Genomic DNA, 22541 nt, shown 5'->3' on the forward strand with positions numbered 1-22541 from the left:
AGTGGCTGGAGGGAGCTGGGAAACTGGCTGGGGGGGTGCTGCTTTTGTTTTTTTCATAGATTCCTATTTTATTGGAGACTTGTGGCTTGCACGGAGTCAGGATATTGCAGGCAGGGAGGGCAGGAGCAGCAGCTCCCTCCTTTCTCTGTTCCGCCGTGCTGGGTGCTGTCAGCAGGTCACCGTGGAGGCGATGGATGGAGAGGTTGAAGGCAGAGGAGAAAAGTTGGGCGGAAATGGAGTGTAATTAATAAATCCATACAGCGTCTGTGTTTGCTTTGGAAGTGCTCCAGAGACATTTTTCACTTTGTGTATATCCCTTGGGCAGCGTGGGGCAGGGGGAGATGTTCTGGAAGGGTTGGTGGTGATTTAAGAAGTGAATGGCAGCTCAGTTCTGGTTCTGGGCAGCACGGGCTCTGGCTGATTTCTTGTCCAAAACACCATGGGACAGAGAACACCTATGAACCCGGAACTTTGCAGTTTTGTCTGATGTCCAGGTCCTAACTCCTTTGTCCCCATGGGGTGTTTTTGGTCACTCCCTTGGGACTTTAAAGGAATTGCTCCTTTTTTTGTCCGTCACTCTGTGGCAGTGCACAAACTTTCGCTGCCGGGGAGGAAACACACCTAGCGCTTTAGCTCGGGGGAGGCAGCGGCACCAGCCCCTCACCGGCCCTACCGGTACCGGGGGACCCGCAGCCGCCGCCATCGCCCTCTCCGACCGCACGGGGGCGCTCTCGCTGCCATAGAGGGAGGGAGGGGGGCGCCCCGCCCTCGCGCCCTCAAAAGCGCGGGAAAGGGCGCGCGCAGGCGCTGTGGGGCGGCGCGTGAGCGCGGCGGAGGAATGGCGGGGTGCGATGAGATGGGGCATTGGGGCCTGTGTGCGGGGTCTCCAGGCTGTGGTTGAGGGGCACAGGGGTCTCTTTAGGGGACGGTGGCTCTGTATGCGGAGCGGGGAACTCTCAGGGCCAGGTTTAGGGGCGCAGGGCTGGCTGTGAGGCGGTCCTCAGGCAGCAGCTCAGTGGAGCGGCAGGGTTTGTAGAGTGCAGCCCCTGGGGTGGGAGTTTAGGGGTCCACGGAGCTCTGGGGGTGCAGTGTATATGGGCCAGGTGGCGAGTGCAGGAGAACCTCGATCCTGACTGGGACAGTGAGTGTTAAAGGTGGCAGCTCCACAGGCGAGGAAGTACAGGGGGTGGTGGGGAGTGGCTGTTGGTGAACATGGTTTTCTGCCCTCTCCCTCCTGCAGGCCTCCATCTTCTAAGCATTAAAAAGTCTCTCTGCCTGTATTTGAGCTGCTTGGGTATGGGTTGTTTTCATCTTGCCTTTGTTTCCCCTCTAGCGTGGATGGGTCGAAGCGGGCACAGCTGATGGAGATGCTGAAGAAGGAGCTGAGGTCTTTGCTGACAGCTGCTAAGGAGGGCTTAACCCCAGCACAGCTGGAGCAGGAGTACGTGGCCATGATTGGCAAACCTCTTCCTCTGCGTGACCTGGGCTTCCAGTCCACCTTGGAGCTGGTGGCAAACATGCCAGAAGTTGTCAGAGTCTGTCCTTATGAGAAAGGCACTTTTATCCTCAAAGGTGGGGTTTTGTTTCCTTATGGATAGAGGAGTTTTTTGGGACAAAGTGGGGATGTGCAGGATGGATTCCTGGAGATGTAGGTCATGTATCTCTGTTATTGTTTTTCTCATGTAGCTCTGTTTAATTTATTGTCTTTGGTGTTTCTTCCTGTGTTTTGATCTGCCTTTTAATGCTTTTCCATGCTTTCCTACTGAAAAATCACCCAGGTTTCTAGTTATTTTTGTACATTTTTTTTTAATGCACTTAGTTTAGAAACTGCAGTAACATTTCTTGTGGGTACAATAGGACTAGTAAGCATCAGTTTTCCTGTAAATGCAGACTACAGCAGGATCCAAAACTGGGGATGGGGCCCATCAGGAGAAGCTGTAAATGTTTCTCTACCTGACCCCATGGGAAATTTAGTCTGTATCAAAAACACTCTTTCCTTTTCTTTGGGGAAGAGCTGTCAAAACAAATGTTAGCTGTAAAGAGTTGATTGAGAATGGTGAAATGATATATTTTTTTTAAGAGTGGTACAGTAAGACAAGAAGAAGTTTTTTAAAAACATGGAAAAGGCTTGGGCTGCTCTCAAGGGAGACCATGTCTGGGCAGGTGGGAGCAGTGAACTATATACTGTTTTTCCAGCAGAACTCGCAGCAGCTGGGTTTCCTGTTGTGATCCTGTATCCAAGAATTTGACCCACCTTCCTACCTGGATCTGGGTTTATATGGACGAGGGTGCAGATTGGTTGTTGGCTGTTAAATCTGGTTCAATGCACTTTGCGAAGGGAGAGGAAAAGCAGTTGCCCTGCTGGAAGTCAGCCATGGTTTAGTGTGATTGCTTTTGAAAGAGACACCTGTTTCTGAACAGGGTCGGGGGAAGAGGGAAGGAAAGAAGAGGAGTTTTGCTAGTGTAGAACTTTTAATGGTTTGCTGTTTTGGCAGTCTAATAGTTTACTTATTTCGATTGTAGCCATCGCAGATGAGGCCACCAAAGGAATTGCCAAGCTGGTTGCCAGACAGAAAAGTGCTAAAGCACGGAAGAATGCTGTTTTGAAGGCAGATGCCGGTTCTCCCTCGAAGAATCTGCAGAGTTTCCCTTGGAAGGGCAGGGCTCCTGTCCTGCCAACAACAGTGAAGGCTGAGCTGCGGGATCTACTGAGTTCCTCACCGCTTCTGCTCTTGGAATTCAATCAAGCTTTCTCCAGACGCTTTGGCCGAGCATTTCAGTACACGAAATATGGATTTTCCTCCATGTCTGAAGTCCTCAGAAGTGTGTCCGATATCATTGCGGTGGAGCAGACGAGAGCAGGTTCCTTGCTGACCCTGAAGAAGCACCTGGCAAGAGAGAGAGAGAAGAAAGAGGTGCCACGAGAGAAGGTGTGGGAAAAGGTGTCTCAAGGTGAGGTGTTGTGTTATTTAACTGAAAGCACGTAGCTCTCAGTGCTGTGGCCAAGCAGCTCTGTTGCAAGTGGATGTTGCTGCATTTCCAGTTGCTGTAGTAGTCCCAGTTCCCCCAGTTTTTAGCACATGAGGGCTGTTGTGCGCTGGAGAAGCGGCTGTCTCAAGGGACTTGTCTTTGTAGCAGAGAGCTTGACTGGAAGTTGTCTGCAGGTTGCCACTGTTTGTTTGGTGTGAGGTGCAAGAAGGGTTGTTTAGCCCATTTAGAGTACGGACGTTCTGAATGTATGTACGAGACTGGAGTTTCTTATTGTTCAAGTCAACAGAAAACAAAACTAACATTATCTCCTGAACATCTGCTATGCAGGCTGGTAAAGCCTTTTCAATGTGCTTTTTGAGATTGAAGGTTTAGTACTTGTCTGAAAGGCATAGCTACAATTTTCCACACAAGAAGAGACTTCAGATGTCCTCAGTGTTCCCAAAGCCACTATGAGAGAAGGCAGAAAATCACATGCAATTCCTGCCAAATTCCTGAATTGTCTGAGCAAAATTCATTTGAGCATCGTTCTAGCAATTGATTTAACCCTTGGCATGCTTGCAAGAGCAAGTGTGCTTTGTTTTACTTTAGTAATACAATACAGTGAAGGATACCTTTCAAGTGGTTCCTCATGAATCTGGTGGCTGTGAATGCTACAAGAGATGAGGAAATTGGAAGCAGTACTTTCATTTTCAGATGTCTTCTCTTTCTGCTTGATATGTAAATAAAGAATAACAGCCACCTTGTCTTTACAGCAACACCTGCAGTTGGGATGCCTCCTTTGGAACCCATCTGTGAGACAGAAAACTTACACCTGACAGCAGAAGAGAAGACAGAGCCGGTGGAAACACAAGTAGTAGATTTGGGCGATCGTCTCAAACAAGTAAGTGGCTGGATGAGTACTCTGTAGCTGTATTATGTCTTAAACCAGGAGGTGATAATCTTTTTACTGCTTTTGTTTCTGTTGAGTTTGTATTGTTGATGCACTGCTGCTTCCAAAAATTTTTGTCCCTGTATTAGGTGAGTCTGGATGTGACCAGCCTCACACTGACCTGGTATACAGCTTTACATGCTGTCCAGACTCGATCTTTTTCTGGTCTCGAGATTTATGTTACAGATTATCCAAGATCAATTATGCATCATCTTGCTCCCTGACAACAGTGGTGATACCTTTTGGGGTACATACTTGTAACTGGACTTTAATAACTTTGTTCTGAGACTAGTTCTGTGGTATTTCCCCTGCTGTGGTAGGCAGGGCTGAAGTGTCAAGCAGCTATGGGACAGAGCTGCGGAAGGGTCCTCAGAGACCTTGATTTTTTTGGTCTCAACTCTGCTATTTGGTTGGACTTGGAAATTTTTTCTTGTTTTGTTTAGCAATGTGTTTTTAGAAAGGGATGGAGAAGAGCAGTACAGAGGCTCCAAGCTGCCAGACCTGAGTGGGAAAGTTTGCTTGTGTCCTCCTTTTTCTTTTTCTTTTGACCACCTAATGAAGAGTTGTTTCCTTTGTGAAGCTCCTCTTGTGGCAGTACGCAACTGTACGTTTGGAGTGCATAGGCAGGGAAAGGGTTCTAGCAATTCTGGAATTTGGTATTTTGTGCACTAATGAACCTAGAAGCCTGGGAACTACAGGTTGGACTTTGTATGGCATTTCATAAAACATACACTTTAAGAGATTTTTGTCAGCCTGTTCTGATCCTTTAAAATTTTAGTTTGGTGTGAGGAAGTCCACAGGGAATTCCCCTGGATCGAACGAAGTCTGCTTGTGGGAAGGGTAAAAAAGGGGGGATATGGTTCAGGTAGCCCCAGATTTTTGTTCTTATGTATCATACAGCGAACCTGTTTAAAAATCCTAACAGGATAAGTCTTAGAAGATGTTTGCAGAACTAGTATTTGTCATGAAACACCCAGCTTACTGTTTTGTTTAAAAAATGCCCTAAAGAGGAGGAAAGCATGTTGGAATGTGTTAGTTCGGGTGTGTGATGAATGCTTGTCCATCAGGATGCTGCAAGGTAGAGGGGAAAGATGCAACCTCATCCCCACCCTGCTGTAAAATATCCGAGTGTCTGGTCATGAGAGACTAATAGTGGAAATGTCATAAGGAACGAATGAGGGACAAGGGCCAATTTAATCCACTAAGCCCTGGAAAGGCTGAAGTATCTAGGGGTGCTGCTTTCAGCAGTTTTTTCATGCTGCCAAGAGCAGAAAGAGAAGTGTCATCCACACCACTGACAGCTGCCAGTCCAGCTTAGGGCAAGGAGCTAGCCAGTCTTGCAAACCAACCCTCTCGTAAGCCTAGTTTTACAGTGTGTTCTTTCGGTTTATCTTTTTATAATTTTGTTTCTTTTTTTTCGTGAATGAGTATGTCTTTCAAATAAATCTCTGTTGCGACATGTATGAGCTAGATTATAAAGATCGTGTGTGCCCTTAACAGTCTGATACGAAGAGTGTTCTTGGAGTAAAACTGTCCCTTAGAAATGCTGCTATTCACAGGCACTTCTTACAGGAAATCCATGAAATGTAAGGGTTTTTTAGAGGTGATGCTGCTGCACAGGCAAGAATTCCCTCAGTTGCTCTTTAACTCAATGTTAACTCACTGTTTAACTCATTTCTTTAGTCAAAATTTTTAATTCAACAAAAATTCAAGGGCATTAGCCCTTGCTTAGTCTGCAGAAGGTGAGACTCTTATCTGCTTCTTTAAAAAATGAGCCAGCATTGCAAAACCCCATTGTTTGCAGTTGAATATAGCCATGTAAGCAGTGGAGTTGGTTCTGGAAGACAAATTTCCTGTATATTGCCTCAGTATAATGCAGTGGTAACTTGTACGATATTCACGATGAGTAAAACAGAAATAATTTTGACTTCTGATCATTGGAGGAGTGCTCTTTGTGGGCACAGAGTAAAGCCCTTGAGGTAGTGAAAGTAGCTGGTGACTCATTAAGGTTCCCATCCACACTAGTTCAAGTGAAATGATGTGCTAACAGCTCACTCATTTACAATTGTTCTAGAGTGAGCAAAGAACAGAATTTGTTGTTATCCTTGGGAAATGTCTCCAGTGTGAATGTGAGATGTATTTGTGCCTTCTGACACTTGGAATCATTTTCAGGTAGTGTTTTGCTGGCTCAGTCATGTACTATTTCATGGTCACAAAGCACAGAAATAGCATCTTTTGGGTAAAATCCAACAAATGCGTGGGTTGTGTTTGTGGGTTTTATTGGTTTTGGGTTTTGTTTTGCTTTTTTAGCAACAGCCATTCAGTACTTCTGTCTAAATATGTGACATTACTTGAATTCCTCTTCTTTATTCTGTGCAGGAATATGAGCAAGGTATTTTTGTTGCACCTCTCTTTACAGTGGAGGGAAGAAGGAAGAAGGGGAGAGAGTGTGAAAATGATTGCTTCTATCACAGGGAAAGTTTTAATCTAAGTTTGCAAAATTTGTTGGGATTCTCGGATACTCAGTAATACTCAGGTCCCTGGGAAAGCGGAACTATCTTTTTACTTTAATGAGAAGGTCAGTCATATGTGTTCAGTGCATGATGAGACATCCTAGTGACACTTTCCTCTTGTCCCTTTGTAGCCTCAAGATTTGGAGCAGTCCCTACAAGCCAAGTTGATAAAGACTCCAGAAATCCCCCTCGATGCTGTTCAGGACAGAAACCTTTGCAGTTTACCGCAGCTGGAGGCAAGGTGCTTGGTGGGAGTCTTTGTGGAATTCATCGTCTCTCCTAGCCAGTTCTACATCCATGTCTGCAGCAGGGAAACATCTGATAAACTGCAGGATATGATGATTGAGATGAGGTAGGAACATGCTTTTCTGATTCAGAACTACTAGCCATTGTACATGTGTTAGTGCTTAGGGAACAGGGCACCCAGCTGTTAGTTTTGGTCACTGCTGGCTGGTTTACTTCAAGCAGAGATGCCAGTACTGTACTGAAACACCTACTCGTAATGCTTACCCATTCCTTTTCACCAGCAAGCAGTACGTTTGGTTAATAGCGATTTGTCGTGGTTTGGCTGTGTCCTAGACAGACCTAAACTTTAAAAGCCTGGAAAAGTTAAAGGAACATTAGGGTTCCTTTGCACATATCTATTGTCTGTGCTGCTATTGCTCATGTCCTTAGTTAAGGCTTTTACGTCCATGTCCAACACTTACCAAAAGCAACAGGTCATAGGCCTTTGTCATACCTATATTTGAAAGCAAAACCCTTTATTTGTATCAGTTACCTTATGCATTTGGCATCCTATTCCATCATGTCGGTGCTACAGTTACTGCCAGCTGTGTGCCCCAGTAAATGCTTGCTGTCTGGGATATGTGTGATTGCAGACTCTGCAGAGAGATACTGTGCATGTGAGCCAGTTCTCCAGAACCTGGTTTGTGAGAAGTGCTGGCGTGTCAAGGTAATGTTAAGAATTAATGACTAGAATGACTGTATTTAGCCTCTGATTAGTCCCTATTATTTCATTTTTTGTTGCACCCTGAGAATATACAGGGTGTTGTAAAAAGATGAACCTGCTTATACCCTGCGGCTGCTTTGAAATTGGGTCCGTCTTTTTGAAACACCCTGTAATTCCAATGGTGGAAGTATAGGTTTGTATTTTTGATTGACATTTCAGTTTGTGTGGCAGAACAGAAATATAAAGGATCTGTTATAACAACTCCTAAAAATTTGTGTCATGGGAACTGTGAGAAATCAGGATTCTTCTCAAGCCCTATATATTTCCCTTTGTTTATCTCCTGCATCCCGCCAAGCACGGTTTCTCATTATGATCTTTTGCAGACATCTTTACTCAAATAAACTTATTTCTGATCGTTACATCATGCCTGAGTCTGCAGTACAACCTGGACAGCTTTGCTGTGTAACAGTCTCAAAATGGTGGTACCGTGTTATCATCCACCGTGTGATCAATGACGAAGAAGTAGAGGTGTTCTATGCGGATTATGGAAACCTTGAAATTGTCCGAAAGTCTTGGCTGAGATTCCTCAAGTAAGTAAATTACACATGGGTGACAGAATCACAGAATGGTTGAGGCTGGAAGAGAACTATGAGAGGTCACTTCATCCAACCTCCCTGCTCAAGCAGGACCATCTAGAGCTGGCTGCCCAGAACCACGCTGAGACAGCTTTTTAATGTCTTCAAGGGCAGGGATTCCACGATCTCTTGGGCCAACCCATTCCAGTGCTTGATCACCCTCATGATAAAAATGCTGCTTTCCAACCGGTCGGCCCCCATCATGTACTGGTGCATGGTGGTGTTCTTGCCCAAGTGCAGGACTTGGTTGAACTTGATGAGGTTCCTGTCCAAGTGGGATGTGTTTGCAGTGTCAGAGGTGCTTGTTCTCACCTGTGATTCAGTAGCTTTTCCATATTTATTTGTTCACTCTCATTTCCCTCCACTCGTGCCCAACCATTAGAATTCTTTGGTTCAAAAGTTGTCAGTAACTTTGTAATTATAAGAGGTTTTGATGGGAAGATGCTTGGGGAAGGGAAGGCACAAGGGCGCTGTTGCTGCTTCTGCTGTGCCCATTCTCTGGATATGGAGTGTTTTCCAAAGCTGCTGTTGAGTTTTAGTCATAAGTGCAAAATCCAATACGTGCCTCTTCTATTCCTAAACAGATTTTAAAACCCAGAAGAGGAGGAAGTTCTGCTCTTCTGCCTGGATTTGCTCTGGTTTTGCTGTAATGGTGATAGCCTCCTTTTGTATTGTAGGTGGTGCTACTTGAAACTCCCTGCTCAGGCCATTCCATGTTCCTTGGCATGGGTAAAACCCATGGAGGTATGTGTTCACGTGCCATTTTGTTTACTGACATGTGTATGAGAGCTGTCCAGTAGAAGGTGGCTTTATCTTCTGATAAGGGCAAATGTTTGGATTAATTCAGGTCGCGTTGATGTTTATAGCAGAATTGCTGCTGTTATATTCAGCAGATTGTGACTATACAAGTCTCTGCAAGTGATCACTCTTTGCTGACTGTTGTGTTTGATATCATCAGAGTATTCTTGCTTCTCTTGTTGCAGAGACAGATAGATACTGCTGAGCAAGTCAGGAGACTTGTTTCTTCCCCTGCCAGTAGTATTGCAGGGTCCGTCTGAAGCCTCAGTAGCTGCAGCCCTCTGTTTAAAATACTACTTCTGTGATGGAGCTTTAAGTGAGTTGGTTTGATGCAATCAGCACAGGCAAAGAATTTTAGAGGTCATAAGAAAGTTTCTCTGTGCTGGTCAAGAAGCCTGAGAAATACCATCTCTGAAGAAAAGAATGTGAGATGAGTTGCTGCTTCTGTGTTTTAAAGGCAGGATCTTAAAAAAAAAAAAAGAATCTTTCCTCTGTTTTTAGGGTTAAAGAATCATAATTTTCATTGTGGTGAGGCTTAGCAGCTTCTTACCCGCAAGGGTCAGTTATGATAAAATCACTGGTGAATGCCATCAAACTGCGTTTGAAAATAGATCTTTAGGGTGAAAGGGCATTCTAAGTGTAACTAGCATTGTAGACTTTCGGGTAGTTTGATTTAGTTCCATGCTGGGAAGCTTGCCTGCCCAACTTTCCTGCATAATTCCCTTGCCTGACCTGCCTTAACTGCCTTGTTGACAAGTACCCACCAGGGGAAGTCTCAGGTGGTGGATGTTCATCTGTTTACAGTACCTTTACATCCTTGTTTCTTCCTCAGGGTACGTGGTCTAGCGCAGCAACTCTTCTGTTCAAGAAGCTGTGCAATTCCAAGCTGCTCGTGGGCATCGTGGATGAATATGTTAACGGCATTTTGCATCTCTTCCTGTGTGACACATCCACAAAGGAGGATGTCTACTTCCACTGCGTCTTGAGGGATGAGGGATACGCTGACGTCTGCGGAGAGAACGTTCCTTCCCAGGTTGGAAAGGACACGTGTGCTGCTGAAAGGAAGGGCAGGGAAAGGATTGGTTGGGGTGCCTGTAAGGGGAAGATCTTTAGTTCGAAGCAAGTAGTTTTGTGAAAAGCAAAATTGGTATTCCCTGTTTTCCTATAGCTTATAATTTTGTGACTGCATACCTTGGTGTCTTCTGTTGAGAGCTTTCTTTTTGTTTAAGGTGCAGTCTGATGGTGCAACAGAGATGATCTGGTTTTGTAGAACAACTGTTTTCATCCTGTCTTCTAACAGTGGATTAGAAGACTTTGATTTTTTTAATTTTTTTTTAAGTTGATTATCTTGCTAGAATTGCAGATTCATCTGAAGCTTGTGCACATCTTGTATAAATAATATGGAAAAGTAAATAGCTATAGATGTTCTTAGCATAAGGCTGAATTGAGAGGTTAAGAGATGTTAGATACTTGGCTATGCGTTTTTAATTCCACAAATTTTTCCTGGCCATAATTTAAGAGGCCCCTGATTCATACAAACAATTAATGAGAGCGACTTGATTAGATTTTTAGTGTCTTACTTGATGTAGTGTTAAATACACGCAGGGGGACAGTTTGGTGAGTAACAGAACAGTTAAATAGCTTGTTTTGGCCTTCTCTGCCCCAGTCATTGAAGATTGGTTATGCCATTAACCAAGTGGATTGTGAAAATGGTCTTGGTTAAAAATGTGTCTTACTGTGCCACTGAAATGTACCATGTTGGACAACACAACCATGGTAGGTGGCACGTTGTGCCTTGGACAGAGATTCAAGTTATAAGCCAGTGCAGAGGGCATTTATGATTTAGGCCCATCATTATCTGAATGTCTCAGCTCAGTTTCACCAAGAACTGTGTGGATACAAAAACCCTTAGAAGGGGGCTGTCACAGATTTGTATCTCAGCAGAAAGTCAGGCTTTACAGAGCAGAGTGCTTGTATCTGTTTTATTCGGTAGATGCAGAATGTGTGCTTTGGCAGGATTAGATTCTGCAGTTGTATTTTTTGCATGTGTATGAGCAATTCTGGGGGGAGAGAGGCATTGCTGAGCAATTTTGTTGTTGGAGGGAGGGGAGGTGATTTTTGTAGTGAGACAATTTCTGCAAGAATTTGAAGCTAACTTGTGGGTGGTGTGCCTCTTCATAAAACCTATTAGAAACTTGCTGAATCCTTTTTATTCATTGTGGTAGTGACAACATGGTTTTCTTAACTATACTTTTTTGTTTGTTCCCAGGGGTTCATGGAACTGAATCCTTCAGCCTTGTACGTTCAGGCCAGTGGAATGCAGAATGCTGAACCAGTGGAGCCAGACCCTGGCTTGCAGCAGGAATCTCTAGATACAGATAATGAAACAGCAACCTCAAAGCTGGATGGGGATGAGCTATGTGACCAGGTGGGAGTTTGGCTGTGGCGTAGCTATCTATCATTCAATGAAATCAGCTCCCGGGGTTGTTAGACATGTGTTGGTTTAATTCCGTTAAGTTTTTGGTGGAGTTGGTTGGTTGGTTTGTTGTTTGTTTTTCTTTTCTTTTATAAAAAGCAAGCAGAACCTTAACATAACAATTACTCATGAACCATAAATACATCTCCAGCTGCTTGTCCTGTGATCCCTGTGCAGGCTGCAGGGAGGCTGCGTGCTCAGTGATTTCTCTAACCTCTCATTTGCACCATAATTTTTCAGTTAGAGAGAGAATGGATTCTGAGAACTCAGACCAGTACCAGATTCTCAAGATCGGTTTGACTTGACGCTTTTGTGTTTTGCACCCCCAGGAGCCAAGAAGTGATGTGTTTTCCTCTCGCATCTCTGGGATTTGGCAAAGGCTGTGTAATAAGTCAGAGCATCATGTAAATGTGGGAAAAGACCAGAAGAACTACTGGTGTATTATTTGCATTAAGGGTCTTACTCATTCTAAAACTAACTTAAAAGAGACCATTTGCAATCTTGGTTGTAGCAGGGGATAAAGATACAACTACAGTTTTATTCAAACAAACAAGCAGACAAGCCCACAAAACACCCCAAAACAAAACAAAAACAACCAAAAAACTTCTAAAGGTGAACGATATCCAGCTCTTGATTTCAGAGCATGTTTACAAGAGGAGCCCTTTGCTCTTTAACAGATTGAGACACAGATGAACTGAGGGGTTAAGGAGGGATTAAAACCCAGGTGTTGAGGGCAATCTACTGTAGTTCTGTTAGAAATACCAGGAACTCTGTCTACAGGTGACTCTCTCTACTTTTCTGTGTCATTTAAATTGTAGTATTTTCATGATACATTTTATTACAGGGGCCAAAGCACCTTTCCAGTAAATGTCAGGTGTAGAAGTGTTCAACGATTGGTCTGCTCTGAGGCTGGTTTTCTGACATTACTCTGAAATAGAAGTAAAAGCTAGTGTAATGCTGGTGACTTAACTGCGTTTTCCGTGCTAGAGAAACTCTATATAAGCTGTGTATCTTGGATATTAATAGCCTTGCACTGTCAATATATCATCTGAACTGAAGGACACAAACCAGCATCTTAATGTATGTATTTGGAAGAAATTACCGTGATGAAGACTGCAAATCTGAGTTTCCTGTTACTTTTTTTTAATGGAAAAATCTGGAGAGCACCATAACTAATTAACGGTAGCAATATTCATTTGTGTAAATGTCAGACACAGCTGGTGATTTGGAGACTAGAGGAATGTAAATGCATCCAGGTTTTGTCGTGTCTGACTTCAAGGATCTTATTAGAATTCTTTTCTGGAAACTGCAGTCCTCTAGATATGTCTTAGTGTAAGACTTTAAACATTTCCTTCTCTGCTGTTCTGTTTAGCTGTCCAGAATGTTTCCTTCTCTTCCTTGGTCCATCACTAACATGATCATCAATGGCAGTTTAAATGTCTCAAAATGTTTTGAACTAGGGGGAAATGTGTCTAATATGACATTGTTACTGCTTAGCTAGCATCTTCTGGTAACTCCTCATAGCAGTGAGGAACTCCCTTTGCATTGTCCAACTTGAGATTTGCCTTGTCACGTTTAACAACTTTTTTTTCTCCACCTTCTTTAAGTGCAAAATAGCTGGACACTGTGTTGTGTCAGCTCTGCCATCTTAGGACACTTCTCCATGGTAAAATTTCTCAGAAGGCAGCAAGCAATAACCAGAAAACATTGCGTGAATAAAACTGCACTTCCCAAGTGGTAGGTTTTACTATGGAGGAGAGAAGTTAATGTGGCAGTTTCTTGTTCACATTGTTTCCTGTCCTTTTATTTTTTTCTGCCTTTTCCAAGTAGCTCACACTTTTCCAGATAGAAATAGTAAAACTTCTGAGCAGAACAGAAAAGCTCCTTTGCTTTTCTCACTCAGTTGATCTCTGAGTAGTATCATCGGATTGCTCTGTCACTGGTTCCAGTGCATCCTGCTTTCTTCTACCCGCACTAGCTGTGCCTTTTCTTTCTTTGTCCATCTCCTCAGCAATGGCACCTGTCTGCTAAGGAGGAGACATGGGATGATGTGCAGCCACTTTTGCATGAAGTGAGTGTCCCAAGAACAGACCAAGACCCTGAACTTGCACAGGAGGATACAAATGAAATTCCTGCAGAGCTTATGGCGGTGGTTAAGGTAAGGGTGTTTTACTCAGCTATTGCTGTTGAGGGGCGTTGTTCTTGTTTTTAGATTATATGAATCACCCACTCATTGATATGATGTGTGTTTAAGTCGCTGGCAAAGAAATCACTACTGACTGTTAGCTTGGGCTCAGACCTATATACATTTTCCACTTTGCTGTTGTTTCTGGTGTTATTGATGATCCGCTAGTGCTCAAGGTATTGTGGAAACAAGACTGTTTCAGCACTTTATAGATCAAACCTGACCCTTTATTCACTTCCCCACCATTCACAGTCCGTAGGGTTACTGGGAGTTACTGTGGGTCTACTCTGGATCACACAGCCCTCCTTCTGAGTCAGGAGCGTGGGCTTGGGAGGGTTTTGTTTTGTACTGTGCTTTGAGGTGTTGTGTGGTGCTGGCGTTGTGAGTTTGCTTCTTAAATAGTGATTAATGATGAGTCTAACGAAGCCTACAGCTTGGCATTTTGCAAACACTGCTCTGGGTTCAGCAGGGACCCAGTGTTGCTTCAGGTTTGTTGGGCCACAGAAGGCATTGCAGAACTGGAAATGGGAGTGTGACTACAAGGTCTTAGATAACAGTAGCTCCTTCCACATCTAGAGGCTGATGTAGGCTGAAATAAGACTCTTTCTAGAGGGATTAGGAGAAAAATTGGTGTCTCTGGGATACATTACCCAAAAGGGATGGAGAGAAAGCAAGCTGGGAAAAGGGACCTTGAGAGACTGAGACAAGATAAAACCCTCTGTTAGCACATGTAGGGGTAAAGTATGATGAGATGTGATGAGATGGAGGCAGGTGGGTAGATAGAAATAGGGTCCTTGTGGGCAGACTTAAACTATCCTCTGCTAGTTTTAAACTGTGCAAGTTTCAAAGTGTAGGAGTTTCCTAACAGGATCAGAGAAGTCCTGGGAACATTTTTGTCCCTTGCTGTGACCTCTTTAGAAGAAATAACAAGAATTAATATTGAGGAAGTTTGTGGGATGCTTATAGATGTTAGTGGGGGAAATGCACCAGTCAGCAAGTTCTGAGGACAGACAGAAGGATTTCTTGTGTATGGTTCCTGCTGATCTCTTGACCTCAGGGTTTTGTGACCCTTGCAGCATCAACAAGTGGTATTTTTTCCTTTTCAGATTTCAGTGCTCATGTTTTCCTTTTCAGTGGTGCTGTTCTTAATTGTGTGAATTGGGAGGAAGAGTAAATACTGCCTTACTTCCTACCCCTCACAGCACTCTCTAGGGCATCCTGTCTTCTTTGCCTCTTCTGTAAGCTGAACAGCCTCCTTTTTTAATTATTTCCATCCCAGCTTTTTGCAATGCTAACGGACATTCCTAGTGTCCAGCCCTGCACCCTGCCTGCTCCTGCTTTGCCCTGGAGTGGCAGTGACACTGCCTGTCCCCCAACAAGCATAGTGTGGGTGGGAAGAGGAGATAATAACCACATTTGAATATTTTTCTTGCCAAACACTTTTTTTTTTTTTTAACTGCATGTTAGGCAGGGTTTTTCAATTGGCTGGTGATATCAAGCTGAGTGGTTGGTTAATTGGGCTCCAGTGATGCCTGTCATTCAAATTATTCTGTCTTGGCATCCTGTCAGCACTGAATTTCTGCTTCCTGGCCATGTAACTGTCCTTGCTGCTTCAGGGGCAACTCATGGTCCCCTTGTGGGAAACCATTTAGGCTGCTTAAAACTGCTTGTGTAAAAACAATTGTTTTATTCTGGACTCATCCTCTGAACACACTCTTGCCAAGGGGTGAAGCACCTCTGGATGGTGATTCACCCCTTCTGAAGATGGATGTCTTTCTTCTGCTGCCTTGACAACAGGAGAAACCTGGAGAGCAAGCACCTAATTTTTGAACAGCTATGGCTGGGCAGGAACAACTGCTGCTTGCCTGTCGTTTCACCCTTTTTCTCCTGCAGACTGAGTTAACAAATACAAACATTGTCTCTAGTTGCTGCCTAAGGCTGAGACAGGGCTGAACATCCCTGAATCTTAAGTTTAATTTGTGTCCTTAAGCAAAAATGCGGAGGGAGTCCCTGTGATGAGGTTCCTGCTCCCTTGCAGAAACTCCCTCTGTCATTGCTGTTGCTTGTTCTGTGTAGGGCTGCTGAGAAATGAGCCAGCTGTTAATTCTTTGCTAAGACATGGTGATTTGTATCCTGTCACTGTTTTCAGCTTGCCGTGCAGGAAAAGCTGCCCTTTGGCCAGGGTAACTAGGTTTTGGGGTGGGCTTTTTTGTATGATTTAAGTTATGCACTTGCTGACATTCCAGTTCTTTGTGGACTTTGAGAGATAATAAAGATCAGGGCAGTTACTGAGCTGAGTGTGCGTTAATCACAGCCTCTCCTGGGTGTTTTATATACGTTTACAGACACCTCATTCTCTTGGAGAGTCCTCAGTGCCTGCTGTCTTATTCAAGTCAGTGGAAGACTTTCACACCTCCTTTATCTACTCCAAGCAACCAGCAGAAATGAGCCAAGATGACCCTGATCACATAGAAAGATTTTCCAACGAAATCCAACTTCATGAGGCTGTCCATCCGTCTGTTCTACTTATGGCAATACCATTTATGCTGGACAACCGTAACAGTATGAATAGATTTATCAGTAAAAGTTAACATGGCAGAAAGCTGAGCAGTCTGTGACTGTGCTGAGTTTTGCAGTCGCTATTGGGTATCCTAGGGCTGGTGCTGCTTCTGTGCTAGAACAGATGAAAATGTCAGTGTTTCTGTGGGATGGAGATGCAGCAATAATCAATGGCTGGATGCAGTGCATCAGTTTGACCTTTGTGCAGCAAAATGGATTTGTAAATGTTTTAATGGGAGCAAATGAATTGAGGGTTATTTCTTTCTCTGTTGATTTTTGTCGTCTGTTCTACACTTTCTGCTGCTTTCATGCAGAAGTCTTTGCGTCTCCACTCCATACATTAGCCTGTGTTTGTTTCATACTGAGAGTCTCTCAGTCTTCCAACCGTAAGGGGCAAAAGCGTTTTTTTTTACACTTATAAGGTCCCTGTGTGGGTGTTTGTCTTCCATCTTCCAAATTATGAAGGAATTTACAAAACCTGTATATGAGTTTCCCAATTTGAGGTGCATTAAGTGACTTGCAGAAGGCAGCACCTCTTTATGCCTTGGAACAGAGCTGTCTGTCTGTCTGGAGGGGAGGCCCAGTTCTCCAAACAGGAGATACTCAATTCACATCTGATTTTCCACCCTGGGGAAACGCAGGTGAGAACTGGGAGGACAGAGAGAGATACTCTTGGATTGTGCCGTGTTGGGCTCATCAGATAGATGTGCAGTAGAAAGTCCTCTTGCCACAACCTGGTAAGGTCCAGGCAAAAGGGGTTTCAATGTAAACTGGAGCTCTTAGAGTTATCAATGGAGATACCATCTTTCTTTTCTGTGTCCCTCCTTATGCAGGTGAAGAGAAAGTGAACAAAGACCTTCCTGGGAGCCTGGTGGCTGGCCCGTGCGGTACCAGCGAGCTGCCAGGCCAAGGGCCATCTCAGAAAGTGTATGTCCCTCCTGCCAGGCTGTCCGCGTTGGTGGCGGCTGCACGCTTGGCCACTTCTAGTGACTACTTCCAGTGGCTCCCCAGCCTGAAAAAGGTGTGAGACGAGAGGAGAAGCTGGAACAGCTGCCAGGGAAAGCTGCCTAGAACAGCAAAGGCCCTCTGCGTCACCGTGCTGCCATTTTCTTTCTTCAGGAACGTTTAATCCCTTGAAAAACTTGGAGTCTGACTTTTTAGCTGTGCCCAGTACACGTGGTAAATGTTACTTTTTACTTTCAGGAAAACAGTTTGTTTTTGTTGTACTGGTTCAGGAGAACATTTTGTGTTATACATAACGTTTTGTGTTATGTATCCTTTAAATTTAGGAGAGGGAAACTGGCTACTTATCCTTCCTTCCCGCAGCACACAAGAAGTTCTGACATTGTGCGGGAAAATGTTTCTGATTTTTTTTAACATGGTGGATGCTCTACACAGCCCTTCCTTTTGGGAGCTGTGGTTGTACGGAATCAAAGAATAGTTTGGGTTGGAAGGGACCTTCCGGTTCCAACCACTCTGCCACGGGCAGGGACACCTTCCACTAGACCAGGTTGCTCAAAGCTCCGTCCAGCTTGACCTTGAACACTTTCAGGGATGTGGCAAGCACAGTGTCTCTAAGCAACCTGTGCTGGTGCCTCACCACCTTCACACCCCAGCTCAGGCCTCAGTCTGTGATAGTGCTGGTAACTTGCAAAAATAAAATTCCTTCCCCAAGAAAAAGACACTCTGATCTATTGATGAACTAGGATGCCACACATCTGAAGCGTTGTGGCTGGATGAATGCACAGTGAGACGGATCATGAACTGACTGAATGGCAAAGCTCAGAGGGTTGTGATCAACTGCGCAAAGTCTGGTTGGAGACCTGTAGTTAGTGGGGCTTTCCAGGGGTCAGTGTTAGGTCCAGTCTTGTTCCCCCTGTTCATCAACAACCTGATGAAGAGACTGAGTGTGTCCTCAGCAAGCTGGGAGGAAGGGTGCCTGGGCTGTTCCTCAGGTCTTCAGGGGCTTCAAGGGCTGTGTTGTGCCCACTTGCAAACATGCCAGAGGTGTGCTTTGCTGCAGACCACCTAGAAGAAGCTCCAGATAGCATTTAATGTTAATATTGGAATGGATAAAAGCTCAGCATAAGATGTTTTTTTGGTTGGACGAGATGATCTTTAAAGCTCGCTTCCAACCCAAACCATTCTATGACTATTTTGTTGTAAGCATTTGGAGGTCATTTTTGGATGTGAGAGGGCTAAATAAATGTAGAGAGAGAAAGAAAATCTGTGGCTCATTAAGAAATATCTGCATGGAAAGCTAACAAGGGAGGTCTCCTTAGGGTCTTAGGGAGGTGAGAACTGGGGTAGGGTGTCCTGAGGAGACCCCCCCACCTCCTGCCCTGGCTGTCCCTGGGCTGGAGGAGCTGTCACCCTGTCCCCACTGCTGCCAGTCACAGCTAGGTGGTGGCTGAGGCCACCTTCTGGTGACTCACCTCCTTTCAGCCTAAAATTCCTCTTTTGGGGGGGCCTGGGAGAGTGAGGCCTAGAGGTATAACTGGGGGTTTTGGGGATGGGTCCCACTGCTGCTTGGAGTTGGGCTGTCCTGGGAAATTGGGGATGGGGAGATGCAGTGGGGCTCTGGAGGGGGTGTGTGGGCACTGGGAGCTCATGTATGTGGGGAAATTTGTGGGAGGGAGCTGGCAGGTGTTAAGCAGCATCAAGGCATCCCCTTTGACTTGGAAGCTCCCTAACCTGCTGGTTTGGGGAGGGTGGGAGCCTATTCTGGGCTGTGAACACAAATCATCACCCTCTTTGCGTGCTCTCCCTGGGTTCCTGTTAGAGATGGGGTACAGAGCTTTGCTGCCATCCCATTAACTTTTTCTGGTGCTTAACTGGTCCAGTTTGTTTGGGTTTTTTTCTATCATTTTTTGCCACTCACATGTTGTTTGCAGGTGCTTGATTATTTTTCTGCACCCTTTCAATCAAGATAAAAGGTGTGTGAAGAACTGAGCTTTAACCCTGTGCCTGGACCCCCCCTCATCCCGGGGAACACAAAACCCACCCAGATCCACTGCTCTGCTGCTGCATGACCTGGGCTGATCATCTTGGATGTGTGGTGGCATCTCCCTTCCCAGAGCAGCTCAGGTCACATTTCTCATGCCCGGCGGGTCCCTGTTTGTACATTTGCTGCTTAAGGCAGTGGAAAAAAAGAAAAACACCTCAGGGACTGTAAAGTGATGTTGTATTCGTGTCCCTGCTCCTGGGCATTGCTGCGGTGGGGAAGGAGAAGTGGCTGTGGCAGGTGTCATGGTAAAGCTGAGCAAGCTGTCAAGTTTGGAGGGACCCAACCCCACAGAGGTGTCTGGTGAGAAGGAGGAAGATGTTCTGCCCTACGACAACCTTGTCTCTTCAGGTATCAGGTCCCTGGAGGGGCTGGGGGTCTCCTTGTCCTTGAGAAGCATCTCCATGGGGCACTGGGGACCCTTCCACTGCAGCACCCAATGGGAGTGCCCCTCACACCGGGCTGTACGAAGGGGTCCTACTCATCCAGACCTTCCCTCCCTGTTTCCACCTGCCCCATAGCTATGGGGCAGCTGTGCTGCTGTCAGAGGTTATTGACCGGGAGTCTCTGGGCAAAACGACCAAAATGTTTAGAGCAAATTAAAAATTGAAAGGCGGCACAGCTCTGAGTTCTTCTTAAAAGCCGGGGTCAAGCAAAATGCCTGTGAGGTGTGCACTCCGGGGACTGGCTAATGGACTTGGGTGACATGTGGGGCCTGGGGTCAGCCCTGCCAGGTGAGGGAAACTGGGGCAGGTGGCTCTTCTCCCACCTGGGGTGGTGGGAAGCAGGTGCTGGCATTTTGGTGATGGAAATGTGGGGTCCCCTTGGCTGGGGCCATGTGTGTGAGAGCAGAGCTGGACCTGGATTGGCTTGAGAAGGACCCTGGTGCCCCCTAGGTGTGGGTCTGGGCATGGATTTCATTTTGGGAGGAAAATATGGAAGAGTTTCTGGTGGTGTCTGTGAGCAGCTCCCTGGCCATGGCGCTAAGTGGTTTCCTTGAGTTTTAAAAGGGCTGTCAGGACGCATTTGGCTGGCAGGGAAGAGGCTGGAAAACGACAGCTTGCTTTGGATCATCAAAGAGCTGTGGAGGTGGCCAAATACCTCCCAGCGCCTGGGAGCTGAGGTCAGGGTACCCAAGCAGCATGCTGAGGACATGGGGGTGTCCCAGGCTGGCCCCTGTGGGGGCTGCCACTCCATGCCTGGTGCCATCTCAGCGTGGCTGAAATTTTCCAGGTGGATGCATCAGCCTGTGCCCTCCCCACCCTTCTATGCTTCTGGGTCAGCCCACACTTCGCAAATTGGGGGGCTTAAAAACCAAAATCAAGTGCTTCTGACCCTAAAAGCCTTTTTATTTTTAGATATTTTTTTTTCAGACGGCAATTTAATCTTTTTTCTGGTTTGTGGAGAACAAGACTGTACTCAGCCCTGCATCAGATTCTTTTACTTGACCCGTGAGTAAATGCTTTTCTTTTCTCTGACCTGGAAGGATTTCTTTTTCTTTCCATTTGGCAAGAAAAAGGAAAAAGCCAATTCTTGGTACAGGTCACTGCAAAACAAGGTCTGGAGCTGGACGTAGCTTTTTAGCCCGAGTGCTGTGCCAAAACCCATCATCTCTTCCCACGGCTCCTGAGCGCACGCACACATCCCTGGAGTGGCTCCCTTTTTCTTGCTGTAAAAAACCCTGCTTTCCTCTGCATTTTGCTGGGAGCAAACAGCTTCCAGGCAGAGGAGCAGCCTCTGGCCACCGATGATGAGCAGAGATGAGGATGATGCTTGTGTATTGCTGGCTTTTTGGAGGGCAACTTAGCAGCCACCCCAGGGGTGGTTCATGCAAGATAACCACCACTTGGTCCCCGCAGAAGCCCGTTTTGGGGAGATGCTGAGATAGTGGGAAGGAGGATGGAGGAGGCCTGGGGCAGCAGTGCTGCTGAAGCATCCTTCAGCTGCGAAGCATCAACACTGCCTTTTGGTTAAACCAGGGCTGTGCTCCAGGGCGGGGGTTTGGTGCCAGCTGTGAAGGTCTGTGCGCACCCCGTCCTGCAGAAATAGGGGCAGTGGGTGCCCTGCTGAGCACCCACTTGCATCCAAGTGAGCCGTCCCATCTTCAGCTTGGACCCAGCTGCTTAGGTGTTGTTTTCAGGAGTGGTGACGCTGCTCCAAGTGCTGCTCCCCAAGGAGAGAGCGAAAGGGGGGGTACTTGTGGGAGCTGTGCGATGCCTTGTGCTTGCAGGCAGGGAGAAAGAGGTGGGAACAGCATGTGTTGCGCAGACGGCTCTGCAGCCAAAGTTTAGGGCAGGAGACGTACCAACCCGTGGGGATCAGTTGGAATGGGGGTGTTGCTGGTGAAACCCTTCACTGGCCCTGCTGGGGGGGGTAGGTTGGCTCCTTCCTAATGACGGTGGGTTGGCAGGACGAGCTAGCAGGGCTCGGGATGAGGGAGGTTTCCCCAGCCCCTGCTGCCCTCACCCCGCGTGTTTGCGGGCTCCTCATCCCCCCCCACTGCCAGGAGGGTTCTTTTCTGGTTCAACTCTTCTAAGGCAGAAGCTGATTGCAGAGGGGTTGCGATCTCACTTGTGCTTTTAATCCCACTGCTGTCAGGCTCCATTAGGAGGTTTGGCATCATCTTGCTACCTCTGGGGCCGGGCCTCTGCTCACCCAGCCCGAAATGAGGACAAGCTTGGGCTATGCTGGAGCGGGCAGGGGATGCAGGGATGCTTTAGGGGCTGCTGCTACCCCCGTTACCCTCCCCAAAGCTTCCAGCCATCGTGGGGGTCTGCAAGGAGGTGTGAGACCAGCCTGGTCACTTTGGGAGCTGGGTGGAGTTGGGGTGGCAGCAAGCCCCATTCCCCAGGCAGTGAGGGTGTTTGAAAACCTTTCAGCACTGCAGCCTCAGCCCACGCTCTTCACACCAGGAGGGCGGCTGCTTTTCGGTAACCCACTCCTGACTTCCCTCGGCTCCCGTTGTGGCACGTGCGGCCGTGTTCCCACTGCATGTGGCTCCCTGCACTGCCACGTGTGACTCCTGGTGCATCTGTGGGAGGCGAAGCAGCTGGAGATGATGGCGGGAAGGGGAGCTAATGGGCCAGGAACTGGGGCTGAGAGTCCTTCCCAGCTTGGCGATGGGAGGGGAAGGTGCTGTCACTCATCTCCAGCCACCAACACCCTGTGAGCATCCCCTGAGATTTGCAGGGTGCCAGCACGCCAGGCACACATGCCGAAGGGAGCCTGGGGGCTGCCCTAGGACCAGCCCGGCTCCCCATTGCTCTCCTGAGCTCGCTGACAGCAGTTTCGCAGCCCCATCTGCCCACAGGTTTGCGGCTACCTGGAAAGGAGCCTGATGTATGATGAGAGTGTGAAGATGGGCAGGGAGGATGTGAATACAGAGCGCTGGAGCCCTAAAGGTGCCTGGGGGCTGACTGGGTGGTCGTCCGGGTAGTGTCTTAATTTTCCATGACCTCTCTGCCAGCTGTGCCCAATGAGAGCTGCCCTTGGCCACCAGTTCC

At 46.6% G+C, this 22541-nt stretch overlaps 1 protein-coding gene across 2 annotated transcripts; it reads left to right on the forward strand.

The window, feature by feature from the left end:
* The first annotated feature begins 820 nt into the window (after positions 1–820).
* Positions 821–18245, forward strand: TDRD5 (tudor domain containing 5). Of its 2 annotated transcripts, XM_065842411.2 has the most exons (12): positions 821–846; positions 1334–1572; positions 2524–2952; positions 3744–3871; positions 6564–6784; positions 7765–7971; positions 8694–8760; positions 9647–9847; positions 11084–11242; positions 13302–13448; positions 15821–16037; positions 16868–18245. In XM_065842411.2, the coding sequence occupies exons 1-12, from the start codon at positions 839–841 to the stop codon at positions 17059–17061; spliced, it is 2217 nt and encodes a 738-aa protein (XP_065698483.2). In that variant the 5' UTR covers positions 821–838; the 3' UTR covers positions 17062–18245. The 2 variants fall into 2 exon arrangements, with proteins under 2 accessions (XP_065698483.2, XP_065698484.2); XM_065842412.2 differs by lacking the exon at positions 15821–16037 and having other exon boundaries at positions 16868–17026.
* Positions 18246–22541: the final 4296 nt, after the last annotated feature.

This window comes from Patagioenas fasciata, chromosome 6, assembly GCF_037038585.1.
Source record: "Patagioenas fasciata isolate bPatFas1 chromosome 6, bPatFas1.hap1, whole genome shotgun sequence".
NCBI classification, from domain to species: domain Eukaryota; kingdom Metazoa; phylum Chordata; class Aves; order Columbiformes; family Columbidae; genus Patagioenas; species Patagioenas fasciata.

Coding starts and splice junctions, on each gene's coding strand:
- TDRD5 (XM_065842411.2), top strand. Junction 11,243..13,301: donor GGGATGAGCTATGTGACCAG/GTGGGAGTTTGG, acceptor CCATCTCCTCAG/CAATGGCACCTGTCTGCTAA. Junction 13,449..15,820: donor AGCTTATGGCGGTGGTTAAG/GTAAGGGTGTTT, acceptor ATACGTTTACAG/ACACCTCATTCTCTTGGAGA.